Consider the following 17,471-nt stretch of genomic DNA (forward strand, 5'->3'; position numbering starts at 1 on the left):
CTCAAGAGGAAACTTGAGCCCATCGTGTAATGAAGCGAATCGCGACCAAGTTGCAAAATCAGATCAAAAAACAAACAAACAACCAAACCATTCACAACTCACGCACTGACAACAAGCAACCGTCCTAGACAGATTTCGCGCCTTACAAACCAGCGGACCATTTCAAAAAGACCGGTTTGCTTTCATCGGCACAAATTGATGCGTTCGTTGCACTCTCCCATCTGTGAAAACGACAAAGTGCGTTGCGATCCAACAGACGCATTCGGGTGGACACTGCTACCAAAATCCAGTGGCTGTGGACGTGAAAAGCCGGCATATTATGTTCAGACTTTGAAATATTTTTCCTTCAATGTTCTGGATTTGCACTTGTTGAAAGGTCTCAATAAAATTAGTGCCCACGGGTTCAAACGCATCGCCAAGCAGGCAAATCATCCGTGAGTGATAGTCCAATGGCTGACATTAGACTTCACAGAGAAGCAGACTAACGTACAAGGACGAGCTTGATGACTACTTCAGTTCTACTCTCCATTCAGATCACAATAAAGAAAGAAAAGAAAAAAAAAACAACTACTTTTCATTAATTTATTCTTACAGGTCTTCAAGATGTATTCGTACACACCGCAATGTCGAGGGAAAAGCAAGGCAACCAATGGGTATGCAAAACGGTGCACAATCGTCACAAATCTCTCAACCTCCATTGCTAGAACAGCGACGAGCCAAAGCCAAACGTTTGCCGGATGCTTTCGAAGTAGTAACGCCGCCATCCCTCACGAGTTGCCTCCTCCTCGCTGGCCGGAACACCGCGGCACTCCAGACGCAGCTCCGTCTCGGAAGTCCGATCGAGGAAGGTCAGGGTGACGACGGCATAGTGTGCTGGGCAAGGGAGGGGGGGGGAGTTTTAAGGTTCAAAGGATGGAATGGGGAACGATTTGAACACAGAACGAGGTCGAGATCCATTGCATCATGCAGCACACTCACCATCAGGCCAGTCCCTGCAGCGCCATTTCATCACAATCCTGCTGTTCTCCACCTATTAACCAGAGGGTGAGTATATTCACAGCTTTCACCGACAGTTTTATTTCTGTCGAGCGAGTTAGCACAGTGCAAAGAGAGTGACACGAAACGCAAGCGTGGCAGTTTGTATTTAAAGGAGCAAAACACTTTTGTTTGATCAAAATGTCACGATGATTCTCACTACAGACCGTAAGGCCCCTCAATAAATTATAGCCAACATGGCTTATCAACTCCAAACACTATTCAAAACCAATTTCCTTGCTCTTAAAGGATCAACCAGGTCTGTAGCTCCAGCAAAGCCATGGAGACTCACCAGCTCGACGAATTGCCCACTAACGTGACCGTTCATCATGAGCAGTTGTCCACCCTTTTCTGGTTTTACCACGGCTGAGGTCCTGGAGAAGGCCTGCACCATCTAGGAAACACAGCAGTCGCAAGCTTAACCTGGATTCGGAATATCGGTTTCATAATGGGAAAAGGATTTTTCTGGCAAAACAAAAATCTTCGTGGATTCCTTGGCAGCCACTTTACAAAAACTGGTGCACAAAACCAAAGGGGGTTTACAACTCATAAAAAAATCCTGATATAATAAATATGAAGGACTGGTGGTGTGAAGACAGTGCAAGGAAGACGCTATTTTGAGATTACCTGAAGGAATTCAAGTATTCAGTGAAAGTCCTATACTGAGATTAATACGAGCAACCACATCTGATGAACGACGTAGCTACCGTAGAGCGACTATATAGATTCCAGGCCTAACTCCACCAAGTCCCACTGTTCTTATCCCCACATCCCCTCCCTGAATGAATAAAAGTTGAGAAACTGTTGCATTGAATCGATAAGGAGGAGATGTAGCACAGGCTATCATGTGAGCACAAAAGTGACAAGGATACAATAACAAGTAAAAACAAGAAAAAGAGCAATCAGAGATTACAGACCCTCACCACGACTTCTTTTGAGTGGTGTATTTTTATCGGTTATGGTAAATCCAATATGGCTGCCAACTATGTGACCTATATCATGTGTGAACCTTTTGTTCCTCATGGACAGGCGGTCATACGTGTAAAGTTTCGCCTCAATTTGTTCACACTTTAGAGAATATTTTTGAAGGTGTTAAAAAAAAATTTCTTTTATTAACACTATGGCTGCTGAATCACGTGACCGCTGACGTAATGAATCTTTTTTTCCGTGGGCCATTTTATCCCGAGATGACCCTCAAAAACGTTCATACTGATCGGATGTGGCATTCTACATATGCAATGACGTCATAACGAGGGCACCTATGACGTCATACATATAAAAAAAAAAATCAAACTCATTCCCCATGAGGAGTACTTGCCATGTACCAAGTTTCAATGTTTTTCCTTTATGCAGTTTCAGAGAAACAGAGGTCCAAAGTTTTTCCAATATGGCTGCTACACCACGTGACCTATGACATAGTTATTAAAACATTTTACACGAGTCGTCACACCCAAGGTGAAAATTGTCTCGATCCAACAAGCAGTTGCGGTGAAAAACACGAAAGTTCTGTGCGGACAGACCCAAAAGCAATACCCTCTGTTTTGGTGAGGGTAATAAAAAAAAACTTTTCTAACCCAAGAGGAAAAGGACTGAAGGTAAAGGTGCAATTTAAAAATAAAATAATGTTCAGTGCAATAAAAGTAAAACTCGGCTGAATTTGAACGTGCCATGTAGAAGGAAGGGCAGGGCAACATCACCGACTTTGTGACAAACATTGGTTTGGCATCCTTCAGACACCAAATTCTGCCTCGATAAAATCCCAAAATAATTCTCCATTTGGTGACAAATGGAGCATGCAAGTCAAAAATGTATAAATAAATAAATAGCCATTGAGGATCGATGAGATGCATACAGACGACAAATCAGATCAACATAAAGGCAGTTAAGAAACTTACCTCCTCACTTGTGAAAATCCGGTACAGGTCCTCAGGACACGTCTGGAACTTTTCAGAAAGCGTAACCACACATGTTGGGATCTTCACACCTACCCTGGGTGCATTGCTCACCACGGCAGCAAAATTCTGCACCACAATGCCCTAAGAATCACCCACATTGTCACCACACAAAACAGAGAGAAACTGCAGCATTTGAATTTTCAAACTATGATGAACCACTTTGGAATATATATATATATATATATATATATATATATATATATATATATATATATATATATATATATATATATATATATATATATATATATATATATATATATGTATATTGTTGTCGATTTCCGCCACTCCGGCGTGCGGACAACCGCCTTTAGCTCAATTACGGCCGCGTGTGCCCACCGAACGTGGCAATCTAGTCGCAGTTCTGTTTGCGACTTAAAGTTTGTTAAACTTAAGTTTGTTTGTTCTGTTTCCGCTTAAGCAGCCCGTTCTGTTTGCGATTGCCGAGCGGTTTTATAATCGCCAAGCCCCGTCGGACCAGATGTACGTTTTATCGGCTTATAATCAGCCAGCTAATATCCCAAACACAATTATGGCAGCCAATGGCAGAAAGTGACATGACGAGCAGGTTTACATTCAAAAATGGGGAACATTTATTTGAACACAAGCAATGCAATGAATGGGGGGGGGGATGGGGAAAAAGACACGAGCAAAAACCGACAGCCGATGTCTATTATGTAATGTACATGCACTTAATCAGTTTGTTACTTATGGACAAGGCGCCACAGACTTTCATGCAAAAACCAAGAAAGAAAGGAAGAACCGGGCTCGTGAGTCTTATAATTTGCTTGGAGCCAGGATGACCGAAGGGGCTCCGAGAGACCGAGCGGGCTACCTGGCCACCCTCTTGGTGTCTAGCTGGGTCCTGGTTCGGCGACCCTCGGTGTCTCTGCCGAAACTCCAACCTCTGAACTCTCCAGCTCCCCACCCCAACTGCAACTCCACCACACCAGCGCAGCGCGAACGCGAATTTCCACAACCGTAACAATATCTATATCTACATATATATTAGGGTGGTCCAAAAAAGTTTACCCGAATTCGCATCTCACCATACCCTAATTTAATATAATAATAACTAAAAATATAACTAACATATTTTTCGTGAATCATTGAATCTAAAACACTGGATATTGGGCCGGCTAGAAATAAGTTCAGGCGGGAGTGGAGACAGCAATAGAGGCGGAGATGATAGTGGTATTTGGTAAATGAGACGAAATATTCTAATAGTTTGTAATTCCATTGATTGAAAAATTAGGGTATGGTGAGATGCGAATCCGTACACTTCTGAACTTTCCAGGTGAAAATGGACTGCATTTTCGAACTCAGTGGGGTCGATTTACTCTAAGAAATGTTTAGACGGCCAACAAATTAATTATAGATTAGAAAATATCGAAATGAGTAGGATGAGTTACTCAATTCCAGTAATGATAAATCTTGTTTTAGGTAATATTTTCGAAATGGAAGTGAATTCAATGTCGGTGCAGTCATTTCTTAGAGTAAATCGACCCCATCAAGTTCGAAAATGCACTCCATTTCCACCTCAGACATCCAGAAGTAACCGTAATCATACCTGACCATAACCTAATTTAACCAACTCATGAAACTAAAAGTCGTCATAAGGAGTGACCTCTAAATCACCTCCGATCAACTTGAATTTTTTTTATGCACGTTATTAAATCATAGTGGAATAATTTAAGACTTGTGGAGACGTCTGAATTTTTTTTTTTTGCTGTTTTTGGACCACCCTAATATATATATATATATATATATATATATATATATATATATATATATATATATATATATATATATACACACACACACATATACACACACACACATGTATATATATATATATATATATATATATATATATATATATATATATATATATATATATACATATATATACATATATATTATTTCTGTTAACGTCTGCGTGTAATTTGACGTATCTCCTCCAAAACTGCCGGACGGATTGCCGCCACTTTCGGCATGCGGGTGCTATGTTGTCTAATGAACAGCATGGGCTGTGTGAGATCGCACCAGATGGACAGGTTTGGGAATTTTGGGCGATTTTCTAATTTTTACATTCGTTTGCATGGCGATGTGTGACGTCACCACTGAGAGGCGTAATTCCATTATGACATCATCGGTCATTTGCTGACGTCATTACGTCTGTCGTCAACAGACCGTCACTGCAGAGAGGCGTAATGCCACTCCGAGAAAACAGCGTCTGCAATGTAAAACCCTCTTCTGCACATGCTGACTTCCTCAGAAGGAGAATTTGACACAAAAAAATGTAACAAGAAACATTGTATTTCAAGTAAAGATTTATTTAAAAAAAAATATTATTTCTGTTAACGTCTGCGCGTAATTTGACGTTTCTCCTCCGAAACCACTGGCAGGAATGTGCTCATTTCCCATACACTGGGGTTTCTTAATGTGACGAAGACGATGCACTATATTTCTCAGCTGGAATTGGATGACAACGTGGCTTCAACAAGATTTTCAACCAATCGACGGCCGCATTTATTCCCGTTTGGTTGCCATCGCTGAACTGCTGTCCGGTAAGTGCTGCCATCTATCCAAAAAAATATGAACTCGAGTAAGGGAGTACTCATTGCATCAAACACTGAACATAAACACAACTGATAATAAATAGTATAGCTCAGAACATCAGCAATGGTTGTCATGTTTTAAAAATCAGCGTGAACGATGAGCGCCAGAGCTCTGCCAACATGATGTACCCGATTGGCTCTTTCCCGGACTGAACATGCCCTCTTAGACTGTCAATTTGTGTCTGAAATCCAACGCAGATATTAAAAACACCCGAAAATAAGTTGCAATAGGCCTACGTCCAGATAACATCAAAGGCTATAATCTGAAGGTAGGGGGAACCAGGGAACGGGTATGAGGTCATCCCTTCATTGCCTGGATTCTCTTCTTTTCTTTGTTCTTCGAAAGCGCGGTGTCCGACCAGAGATTCTGTACCTTGAATGAGTGCGTGTTAACTGTTCAAATTAAAGAGGTGTTCGATTGTCGGATGCACCCAAACAACTGCCGTTCATTACATTAATTGTCAATATCAATCGCCATCGTTACCTGTGTTGTGTCTTGCGTGTGTGATCTTCAAATTAAAGCGTCCAAGCGGTGTTCGATCGTCGGATGTGCGCCAAAAAGTGCCGTTCATTGAAATTTGCATTCTGATTCTCGGTCACCCTCCACTGCTCCTGTTCAGTCTCGGGCTAGGCCTATATCATGTTAAACTTGCCCCATCAGACGCCAACCTTCCAGTCACACTGCAGAGGATGCAATTTCCAGTCAGACTCGCATACTCGATGACCATAAACAAATCCCAGGGCCAACCATTTGACAAACTCAGAATATACCTCTCAGCCCCTGTGTTCTCCCATAGCCAACTATATGTTGCATTTTCATGTGCAAGAGGTTACTCCTATATATCTATCAAAGTGGACAATAATTCTTCACAAGGACTATTCAGCAACAAGGCACTCACCCAAAATGTCATCTACAGGGAGGTCCTTTAGAAAACTATGGACAGGTAACTATAGTGTATCACATCCCTAATGACACCCTCCACAGCTTCCCATAACATCAACTATTATGCCTCATCCACCTTTTGCCACCCATTCAACTCCGTGTGGAGCACGGGTATATGCTAGTCTATATTATATATATATATATATATATATATATATATATATATATATATATATATATATATATATATATATATATATATATATATATATGGGAAAAAAAAAAATATATATATATATACACACACACACACACACACACACACAAACAGACAGACAGAAACAGTCAAACAATCAGACACACAACTTTACCCTGTCTGTCTGCTGATGAACTTGATCTGCATGATACTCTCCTTGTTCCATGGAGACAGCATTCTGAGATGTAAGTATCATGCCTTGTGTGAACTCTGTAAAGAAAAGGAAAATTGAAGGAAGGAAGCTTTGCTAAGAGGACAAAAGTCAGATTTCGTGACAAAGGGGGCCGTCCAAGGCATTATGCAAATGGTAAAGCATACTATACATTTGAATATAAAGTTCTGTATTTCCAGAGGAATAAGCAGAGCTATGGCCATGTTATGTGTCAACATCAGGGCATGGCAAGCTGATGCCCCGGTAACCCGGAAGGTGTCACGGCACAAAAGAAAGGACAAAGTGCCATGGTAATGTATTGTTACGGATTTGGAAACCTTGTGCACACAAACAGCCAGAGTCCCTAAGCTGAGTTATTTCGATAAGTATGTGTTTACAGTTAGAATCCCTCCTTTGTCTAATCGGAATTACATGTGTGCGCTACGAATTATTGTATAGTCAGGTTTATTACATCCTCTACATCAGCAACTACAACAACAGCGCGCCGTCCTGCACTCGACCTGGTCGCCATTACGCACGTGTTTTTGGCTGAGGACGTGGGCGGAGCCTTAGTCGCTTCGGGTCAAAGCTCCGCTCCGAGGAGGAGTAGAGTGTTTCCTCCAGCCAATGAGCGGAGGGCGAGCACCACACGCGCGCCCCAGCCAATCGGGAGGCCGCAACGAGTCACCTGACAACCCACCATCCAATCAGGAGGCGAGTGGCGGGGAGAAGAAGCCCCTCCCTACTCAAGAGGAGGAGTGGAGTTGTCTGGACCAGCGTTTGGCAGACAGTGATCGTGGAGATTGCGGCGCAGAGTGTGGTTGTCTGAATCAGTGTTCGCGAGACGGTGATCGTGACAATTGCGGTGCGGTCTGTGGTTGTCTGGAGCAGCATTCGGGAGACGGTGATCGTGGCGATTGCGGCGCGGTCTGTGATTGTCAATGAGCATTCTGCAGACGGTCGTGGTTGTGGCTGGAGCGGTCTGAGACTGGTGATCGTAGTTGAGCTGCCTCGTTCGTGGGCAGTGGGCTTCGGGTCCCACCATGGTGGTTTTGGAGTCGGTGTGGCCGCACGAAGCGGACAGGTACCCCGGCCCGGCTTGACCGAGATAGACCCACGGGGTCCAGTTCTTTTGGGTGTGTGTGTGTGTGTGTGTGTGTGTCCGTGGGCCCAGTCTGTTAAGTAGAATTGTGCAAGTGCTTTCCTTTGCTTGTACATTGCCTGCCTTTTATTCGTGATAACTCTGCTCTGTGTGTTCCCCTCCCCAATTATTCTTTGTCAAATAACCCCCTCCCCCCCCCCCATGTTAAATGTACCAGCTCGTTTTCTGTGCTTTCCTTCATTGGCCTAGCATGGTGCGGGTTTGAGAATTAGCAAGGTCGATCGTGCCGTAAATTGTTCATTTGGTCCAGCACAGCTTTGGTAACTTCCGCTCGGTTACGCCGGATCAGAGTCGGTGATAGCGACTCGATTCGGACAAAGTCGGCCGAGAGTGTGGTTTCCCCGGTAGTTGGACGACGTGGGTATTTAGGTATATTGAAATTAGGCAATTAACCCTACCCCACGCAGTCAAAATATTGGCGACCACGGTCCGCCAAGGCACCCGTGACCTTTGGAGTCATCCAAGGGTTACGACCTAAATTCCGGGTGTTCGGTGGGAGACGACTCCACTGCTCCACCTCGTGGTCGTTGATCGCCACCGAACCCCGGCCCACAACAGTATAAGGGGTGAAAGTAACAAACGACAAGAGACAGAACGGTAATGTTATCAGAAATATTAATAATCCATAATATATGATGATTGTGAGCGCAGGGTGGACTTTATGCACCCCCCCCCCAACCCCTCATGCATGCAAAACACAGACACATAAATATTAGTTATTCCTTTAGTATTCTCTTTAGCGGTTCGGCAAATCAGATTCATGTGGTCAATATGCATTGTGCATGTGAAAAATAATGTTTCCCCCCCTTTTTTATTTATTATTATTTTTCCCCATCTCAATGTCTCTATCTATTTTTTCTCCCAACATTCTCCTGCACATCATGCCATCGCCACATTTTAAAGAAATTCCCTGCATCAGGCTGGTACCAACTCCAGCAGACCAGAAGGCGGACGACACGGGGGCTGCAGGGGCAAAGTTTCTGGAAGGAACTAACCACCTTGATCCCCCACCCCCTTCGTGTGGCACAGCCTGGCACAGTTGGGCCAATCACGAGGCACCACAGGAGGAAGATCGTGTTGACCGAAGCAAAAATGGCATAAAAGACTCTCACTCTCTCAGCAAGGAAATGATACAATCACCAGAGAGGGCAGTCATCCTTTCCCAAGATTTCCTCACTCGCAGCCCATTGTTACAACCCAGATTTCACACTTTCCACACATTTTCTAAAAAAAACGTTTTTTTTTTTTTTCTTTTCTCTTTAGACTTTGGCTCCCAAAGTTTGTTTTTCTACTTGGCAGCTTTGACCCGACCTGATCACCACAAGTGATGTTTCAACACCACAGTTGAACACCACCACCTCCGAACGCAAACCCCAACAGGCAGCTCATGGTACGGACTCCAGATCATCGTGGCGATTGCAGCGCAGTCTGTGGTTGTCGATGCCTCACCACACGAGGAGCCGGGCAGTGGTCAGGTCATTCCAACCGGAGTGACCTCAGGTTCGATCAGAGCACGCCAGAAGCCCTGCTCTTTCCTCTACCTTCATCCTCAACCCAATCCTTGTCATTCTTTGTGGATCCAGTAGTGTATTCTATGCTCAGTAATGGTTCATAAGTACTCCGAGGTCGGGTATGGGTGAATGTTTGTGCGTTTCATAAGTGCTGAATTACATGCCATTCTTGAGGAAAGATTCCAGGGGCATAGAAAAGGACCCTTTATATGGTATGTGCCATGTGGAAAATATAAAAGGGACATTGCATTGCTTGTAGAAAGTGCCAAAAAATAGAAACGGGCCATTCCATGGCTTGTGGAACATGCCAGATAGACCATGAGGCACATTCAAAAAAAAATCTCATGTTCATGCTGTACTACTCTTGTGTTCTTAGGAGGAACCAAGTAATGCTCTCTAAAAGTTCATGCTTAGTAGAAAAAAAACAAAAAATAAAATACAGAGTCCACGAGGGTCGGGTCTGCACATGCACGGAAAAGAGTGAAGTGAGACCCATTGAACAAAAGAATATAGTTCTCTTCGTCTCTTTCATTGGCAAGACAGGGAGGACCTGCCGTCTGAAGATGTGGAGGCCACCGCACAATCTCTCGCCTTCACTGCTTCGCTCCTGCACCCTTCCTGTTCGTGAGCCGCACACTGCTCATCGCGCCATTGGGAAGTCTCGGTCTGCTTAACTCATTGCTTCACAAGTGTGTGGTTTGTGCCGTCTAGTGGTGTTAGTATTGTTATTTATTCATCCATGCAAATACATTTGCGTGTCCACACGTCCATCGTTGTGTTTGTTCCATTCGAGACATCCTGTCCACCTTTCTCCCCGTACTCATTATTAAGGTAAGAAACATCTTCCATCCATCTGCTTCCAGTGTGTGTCCCCACCAAATTCAGTTCATTTGGGTGATCTTGGGGGATGGTAAAGTTGTCGATAAATTTCACTGAACGCAGTAGTTAGAGGCCTTTCAGCAGTTGGCGGGATAAAAGATCCTGGCACAGATGGCCCGTGTTAACGGTAACGGTGGCTGACGCGATAGTATTATTTTGCAAACCATGCAACCTCAACCAATCATAATTAAGTCATAGAAAAACGAGAAGGGCACTCGGAAGAGCGCATACCACCGCCACACAATGCCCGATCCATGAGAACATATAGGGACAAATACATTTTTGAAATATGCTACATATCGTTTTGGCCCTATCTCTCAATGGTGAAGAATCACATAAAATTCTAGTAGTCAGATTCAGATTCGGATCTTCACCAAAATCGAATCACTTCGTCCTCGTCATACACCCAACCTGCCAAAGTTTCATCAAAATCCGTCCACAACTTTTTGAGATATCCTGCACACAAACAAGCAAATGAAAAATCACTCAGTGACAACTTGGCGAAACGGAACGGCACTCCGTGGAGAACATACCTCCGCCACGCTGAACAGTTTACATTTTGTATGCCACTGATAGGTCAGATCTGAATCCGGACCTCCACCAAAATGGAATTGGCTTGTTCTTGTCACCTAACCAACTCTTTCACCTCATTTTGTCACAAGTCATCCACAACGTTTTGAGCTAACATGCTGTACATAGTTTTTGGGCCCATCTCTCAATGGTGAAGAATCACTTTAAAAAAAAAAAAAAAGATCCTTTCCAGATCCAAATTCGAATCTTCACTAAAATTGAATCAATTAGTCCTTTTCACAGACCCAACTAACTGGTCCACAAAGTTTCTGTGGAATCCATCTATAACCTTTTTAGATATTGTGCTATAAATAGTTTTGACCCAATCTCTCAATGGTGAAGAATCACTTTCAAAAATTCTCAGATCCAGATCTTCACCAAAAGTAAGCGTTGCTGTCCTTGTCTGGTCACCGACACACACAAAAAAAATTCAAGACGATTGCTTGAAAACTGTGGCCAAAAATCGTGTGACAAACAGAAAGACAAACAAACAAACTTGGCAAAAAAATTTTTCGCCAAGGAACAAAGACAAACAAAAAGGGGTGAAAACATAACCTCCTTCACCTTCGGTGGCAGAAGTAAAAACAGAACAGACTGGTCTGTAGCAGCCCCCATAATCAATTGTTGATTCACAGCAGTTTTTATGATTATAATCAGTATTATTATTTTACAAGATATTTGGTTCATGGAAGAGCTATCTGACAAATCATGCGCGCATACACACACACACACACACACACACACACACACACACACACACACACACACACACACACACACACACACACACACACACACACACACACACACACACACACACACACACACACACACTACAGTGTGGTCACTCCACCAGAAAGACTTTAAACAAACACAGCCGATGACCTTGGGGAAAGTGACAAAACTTCCCAAAGCATTCTGGGTACTAGCTGCACCATCTTGCGACGTTGCTTTTCACTCCAGTCAGCGGTGAAACCAAGGATCACCTCTCCCCCAGCCCCCTTTTCCTGGAATGGCAACCGGTCGTTGCAATTTTCCCACGTTCTATATAGATTATTCCCGGGCATAGTCTCCCACTACAGCGGTCATGACGTTTTACAAATGAACAGTTTCTCTACTCTTTATTCCGTTGACCAAGAAATCATGAACAAACTCCACAAATGCTTCAAGGCCCCAGAGAAACGCACCGAAACACTAAAGTTCAGGATCATGGAGACACTTCCTTCGGACAAACACCCAATTAGCGAAATGTAAATCGCAGGAAACTCGGTGTACACGTCTGCACGAAGTACTCACTCGGTACGATTTGGTGCATCACGCTCAAAAATCTGCGGGAACGGCAGTCGACGATGCTTACCGGACTTCATCGTTGTCACGTATGTGGCAAAAACGTTTCTGATCTCTTCTGTGCCGACAGTCTTCATAAGCTGCAGCAACAAAGTACTCTCTTGGTCCTGCTTCGAGCTGACAATTACCTGCAGAGGGAGGAGGTCCCCCAAAAAAGCTCATCAACAAACCAACGAAGGGTAGTTAAAACAGATCTGGTGTTTGGAAACATTCGATAGTAGTCTAAATGCTTTCTGAGAATGGGCTTCTGTTCACAACACCACTTACATCAACATCTTCAATAGTGTTCTCCTCAGATAAGTTGGGCGTTTTCACTGTACCTTCACCTTTCGCCCCCGTTGTTGTTTCGGTGCCTGTTAAGAGAGTCAGTCGATTTAATTAAAACAACAACAAAAAGTTAGAGCCTGGGAGAATAGGTAAGCCACAAGGAAACCAACAGGGAAGAGGACAACGCAAATGTATTTGAGAATTTTCTTTTCAGCAAATTGGAATAGAATCATTTAAAAACACCAACTTGAAACAAAAGACAAACGGCTACAATTTTAAAGTGCAGAATTAAAATGGTGATTGTTGCTTCAATTCAAAGTGCTTACTTTTAAAATGAAGGTTTCTACATCTTACAAATCTCCATAATGTAAACTCAAAATGAGGAAAAGCACATCTGTCGAACCAAAGTCATGTCTGCGTGCCGTGTAGCAGTCATACCTTCCCAAGATAGCACGAGAGACCACTCATAAAAGAAGAAGAGTTTCCCCTTGCGGTTGTTGCAGCTCGCTTCACCTTCAATCTCTGTGACCTCGGTCACCGCGCACCGTCCCTCGGCATTCTCCACCTTCACGTCCAGGAGCAGTTTCCTTAACAGGTCTTCGGACCATTTACTGACATCGCGCTCAGTCCTGCACAAAGGAAGAAAAAATAAATAAATAAATAAAAATAAAATAAAATAAAAACAGACCACAACAAAATATTGCTGCGGATCCGAGGTTCGAGGCTTGACACGAGGGGATCCGGGGTTCAGATCACTCCGCACACCGGCAGGTTGCCAGGCAACCATGAACGCCAATTGGCACGGCCAATCCGGACAGGGTTACACGACTTTGCACGATACCTTACCTGTGGACGGCCGGCTAATCGGGGTCAGCGCACTGAGGGAGCAAAGAATAAAACAAGGAAGAATTGAAAATGAAAAGAAAGTAATGAATTGAGAAAAGGAAAGCAGTCTTTCCTTCTCTCCCTCACCTCACACAAATATACAGGAGAATGTGGAGGAAAATGTATAGGGAAGACAGGCAGCGGCAACGGGTACACGCAGCTGCGTCACCGAGGGACCCGGACCCAGGAGAGGGGTCCTCTCTGGCACCCCAGATATGCGAGCGAAATGTGCGATTCACCCTATTCTGCCTCAGATTCTTCTTCCTCAGACGTGCGTCGATGAGGTGCCGCCATTCTTCACCCTCCTCATCCTCCTCTGTGGCTGACAGGATGGAGGGGCAGGATGACACTTGTGGAAGGAGTAGTTTTTTTCCCCACAGTAGCTCGACACCAACTGCTTGTGAAACCTTCCTTCATTTTCCCCTCACACGTTTTTGTTCCTTCCCTCACGAGCCTTCATGGTCTGTCAGTCTTCTGCCCAGGCGAGCATGTACCATTCGTTTGTCCTTTCTGCTTCTTCATTTTCTGCTTTCTGAGCTCTGCTCAGGATAGGAGCGCTTTTTGTCCCGACTCGCGGAGGCCAGTGCCATTCATTTTTCTTTGCCTTTTTCATGCTTCTTCTTCACATCAGCTTTCTTCCCCTCCTCCCACAAGCCTTCTCCCCCTCCCATTGGCCCGCAGCCGATGGGGGCGGGTCCATGACATGACTTGTGAAAAATACCACGCCCTTCCGAGGGAACTTTCAGCGCCGCCCCCGCTCCACCCTTGCTCTACCCTTTACGCGCCCAAAGCCGCAACAAGATCTCCCTGATAAAGCCTCTCCTTCCTTTCCCTTCACTTTGTTGCAGCTGCAGGCCATCCTGCATAGGTGTCACCCTTGTCCTGCAACTTAATATTGAACACCAGCATGGGTGTCCCAATACCAGGTCCCTCCTCCCACCCCTCCCTCGACCTCCACACTCCCACCCTCCCCAGATTAGTGGAGGTTGGTTTTGGGGGCTTCCCACTCTCTGGAGTAGGAAAAAATGGAAGCTATCTCCACATCTGACTTGTAATAACCTCTGCCACCACCACCACAACCACCACCGGGTGGCGCTACACAATACACATTTACATAGAGAATATTTGTCGACCTTCCCTCCTGAACCCCCGTGACTGCAGATGAAACCAAGTATCCCATGTTCACCACTAGGTCGAACGTGGTCCATGTGCCAAGTTTGTTGGCAATTGTCCAGTAATTTTGGCCTGATTGGTGATACACACACACAATCATTGAAGTGATTTCGTCCAAGTTAATTAGTCTCTGAACTGCAACGCATTAGATAAAGTACATCATTCTTCAAAAATGTTGAGCTTCTTGTCCCATCAAGAAGACTTGCTCACAGAGCTTCAATATCCCAGAGTAGCCATTAAACAAAATGTTACTTATGGTCTGCCAGCACGTTGTACAAATTGCTGTCGTTCAATGGGTACCCAACTCCATATCTCGTGCCCAAATGTGTCTGCGGACGTCCTCCTGCAGTTGGGTGACTTCTTATTTGGAGGTTGGTGGCAGCATTTGCACTCCGGCCACCGGAAAACCCTTCATTCCGCAAAACATTCCAGAAGCATTAAAAAAATTAAAATCTGAAAACCCACTTCTCCTATGCAGAGAAGCTCACCAGATGATGGGATTGGGGCAAAGCCTTCGGGACCCCCAAACCTTTATGATAGCAATGAAACCAGGGGGTAACATTCCCGGGTCAGATTGCAGGAGAATGTGTCAGGGTGTGGCTGAGGTGTCGTCCACCAGACGGCGGTCTCCTTGGGTTAACCTGAGGCGGTCCCTTCAGGTGGATGCTTGTAATGTCCTATCCCCAAGAGAAGATGATCACCTGTCTCTGTTATCTGACCTCAAGCATTTGGACATCAGTATTGCAGTACTCTCTGAGATTCAGAGACCGGATAGTGGCGAGATCATGGCGGGTGGTTACACCTACTATTGGTCTGGTCACTCTGATGGTTAACATTCCCAAGGAGTTCTTGTAGCTGTGTCCAATGACAATTGAGGTCAAACCAGTCAACAAGCATTTTATGAGACTAAGGATTCGTCACTACTTGGGTGTCATTTCCCTGGTCTCTGTTTATGCTCCGACTGAGGCGAGTGATCTCACCGTGAAGGACACATTCTATGCCACGTTCGAGTCTGTGGTTGATCAGTGCCCCAGGTGAGATACACTTCTAGTCTTGGGGCATTTCAATGCATCGACTGGAACTGATAGCGATGGTTATGAGGCGTGTGTTGGTCCCCATGGGTCTGGAACTGTGAACCAGAATAGCACCAATTTCCTTGACTTTGCAAAAACTCATCGACTTAGGGTGGCTGGTTCATCGTTTCAACACCCACAAGCTCATCACTAGACTTGGTATTCCAACGCTGGTGGTGTGGCAAAGGAGATTGACCATGTGCTCATTGATGGTCACTGGAGGATGATCCAGAACTGCAGGGTCTACCGGAGTGCTCAGTTCAATACTAACAACAGGCTTGTTGTAGCAACTCTGAAGTTGCAGCTTAAATCCGGGAGAATGGATACCATCCCAGCCTAGGCTGGATGTTGGCAAGCTCAAGGATGAGAGGGGAGTTGAGGAGTTTGCGAACAGGCTGAGTGTAGATTTGGGGGGTCTGGGTGCTTTGGGGGATCCTGAAGAGTTGTGGAGTGCCTTCAAGACCACCGTCCTTGATGTTGCCGGTTGATGTCTTGGAACTCACCGTTGGACGAAGAAGAATTTTGTCTCTCAAGGACACGAGATACCATTGACCAGAGTTGCAGGGCCAGGCTGAATGGCAGAGCTGAGCTGTTCAGGGAGTTGAGGCGTAAATTTGTATGAACTAACGGTGGACAAGGAGGCCTATGTGCGAAGAATCTGTGAGGGGTGGAGCATCACCTGTAGTCATCTGATTCTTGTCCTGCTTAGAGGGGAATTCACACGTTGCGTTCGTCGAAGTCCATCCCTCGGTGTACCGCAGTTGGAGCAGAGGGTGGTAGGTTCTTGACAGAGGAGTCCAAAGTGAAGGCCCACTGGCCCAGTCACTTTGTGGCTGTTCCAGGCTGATCCACCAGCTGTCGAGTTGGACGTCAGGGGTGTTACAATCCCTGTTGCTGACCCTCCAATCAACTGTAGTCCACCTTCGTTTGTGGAAACACAGGCTACGGTGAACCGGTTGAAATGGGGTAAAGCTCCTGGGATATGTGGCATCCATGCTGAACTTCTCAAGGCTGGTGGAAATGCTGCACCTGTGTCGTTGCATGCAGTTCTGTGCTCTGCCTGGAACACAGGCATCATCCCAACTGACTGGAAGAGGGGCCTTGTTGTCCCTCTCTGGAAAGGGAAGGGTGATTGCCAAGACTGCACCAACTACCGAGGGGTGACGCTGCTCTCAGTGCCGGGCAAGGTCTTTGCTCGGATAATTATTGATACGGTTCACCACCATCGGCTTGAGCACCAGCGTCCAGAGCAGTCAGGCTTCACACCAAAGAAGTCAATGATTCACCGTATCCTTGCTCTTGCGGTCCTCACCGAACACAGACGAGAGTTTCGGCAGGGGCTGCTTGCAGCCTTTGTTGATCTCTGTAAAGTGTTCAATTCAGTGAATCGGGATGCCCTCTGGAGGATTCTTGGTCTTCGTGGGGTGCCACCAAATCTGATCGATCTGATGTCTGAACTATACTCTGGAGCTGAGAGTGCTGCTGTGAGATATGGTGATACCATCTTTGACTTATTTCAGAGTTGTTACTGGAGTTCGTCAGGTGTGTGTACTGGCCCCCCCACACTTTTCAGCACTTGTATGGACTAGATTATCGGGAGGATGTCAGAGAGATCAAGCTGCGGTGTATCATTTGGGAATGTCAAGATCTCTGACCTTTATTTCGCAGATGATGCAGTCATCTTTGTGGAGACTTTAGATATC

General features: G+C 45.1%; 1 protein-coding gene across 2 annotated transcripts in view; it reads right to left on the reverse strand.

Annotated features, from left to right (window-relative positions):
- Positions 1–568: 568 nt before the first annotated feature.
- AHSA1 (activator of HSP90 ATPase activity 1) overlaps positions 569–17,471 on the reverse strand; it is a 20,298-nt gene continuing 3,395 nt past the window's right edge. Inside the window, exons 2-9 of one of the 2 annotated variants that reach the window (XM_085856163.1) lie at positions 13,076–13,266; positions 12,638–12,723; positions 12,381–12,498; positions 6,866–6,960; positions 2,931–3,056; positions 1,328–1,429; positions 979–1,030; positions 569–873 (exon numbers count right to left, since the gene is read on the reverse strand). In XM_085856163.1, the coding sequence (XP_085712289.1) occupies positions 701–873; positions 979–1,030; positions 1,328–1,429; positions 2,931–3,056; positions 6,866–6,960; positions 12,381–12,498; positions 12,638–12,723; positions 13,076–13,266 (943 nt within the window). In that variant the 3' untranslated portion in view covers positions 569–700. Of the gene's footprint in view, positions 874–978; positions 1,031–1,327; positions 1,430–2,930; positions 3,072–6,865; positions 6,961–12,380; positions 12,499–12,637; positions 12,724–13,075; positions 13,267–17,471 lie in introns of both variants that reach the window. The other variant, XM_085856162.1, reaches the window with a different exon arrangement.

This window comes from Eptatretus burgeri, chromosome 15 (assembly GCF_056783735.1).
Source record: "Eptatretus burgeri isolate ZD-2024b chromosome 15, Ebu_testis_v1, whole genome shotgun sequence".
NCBI lineage: Eukaryota > Metazoa > Chordata > Myxini > Myxiniformes > Myxinidae > Eptatretus > Eptatretus burgeri.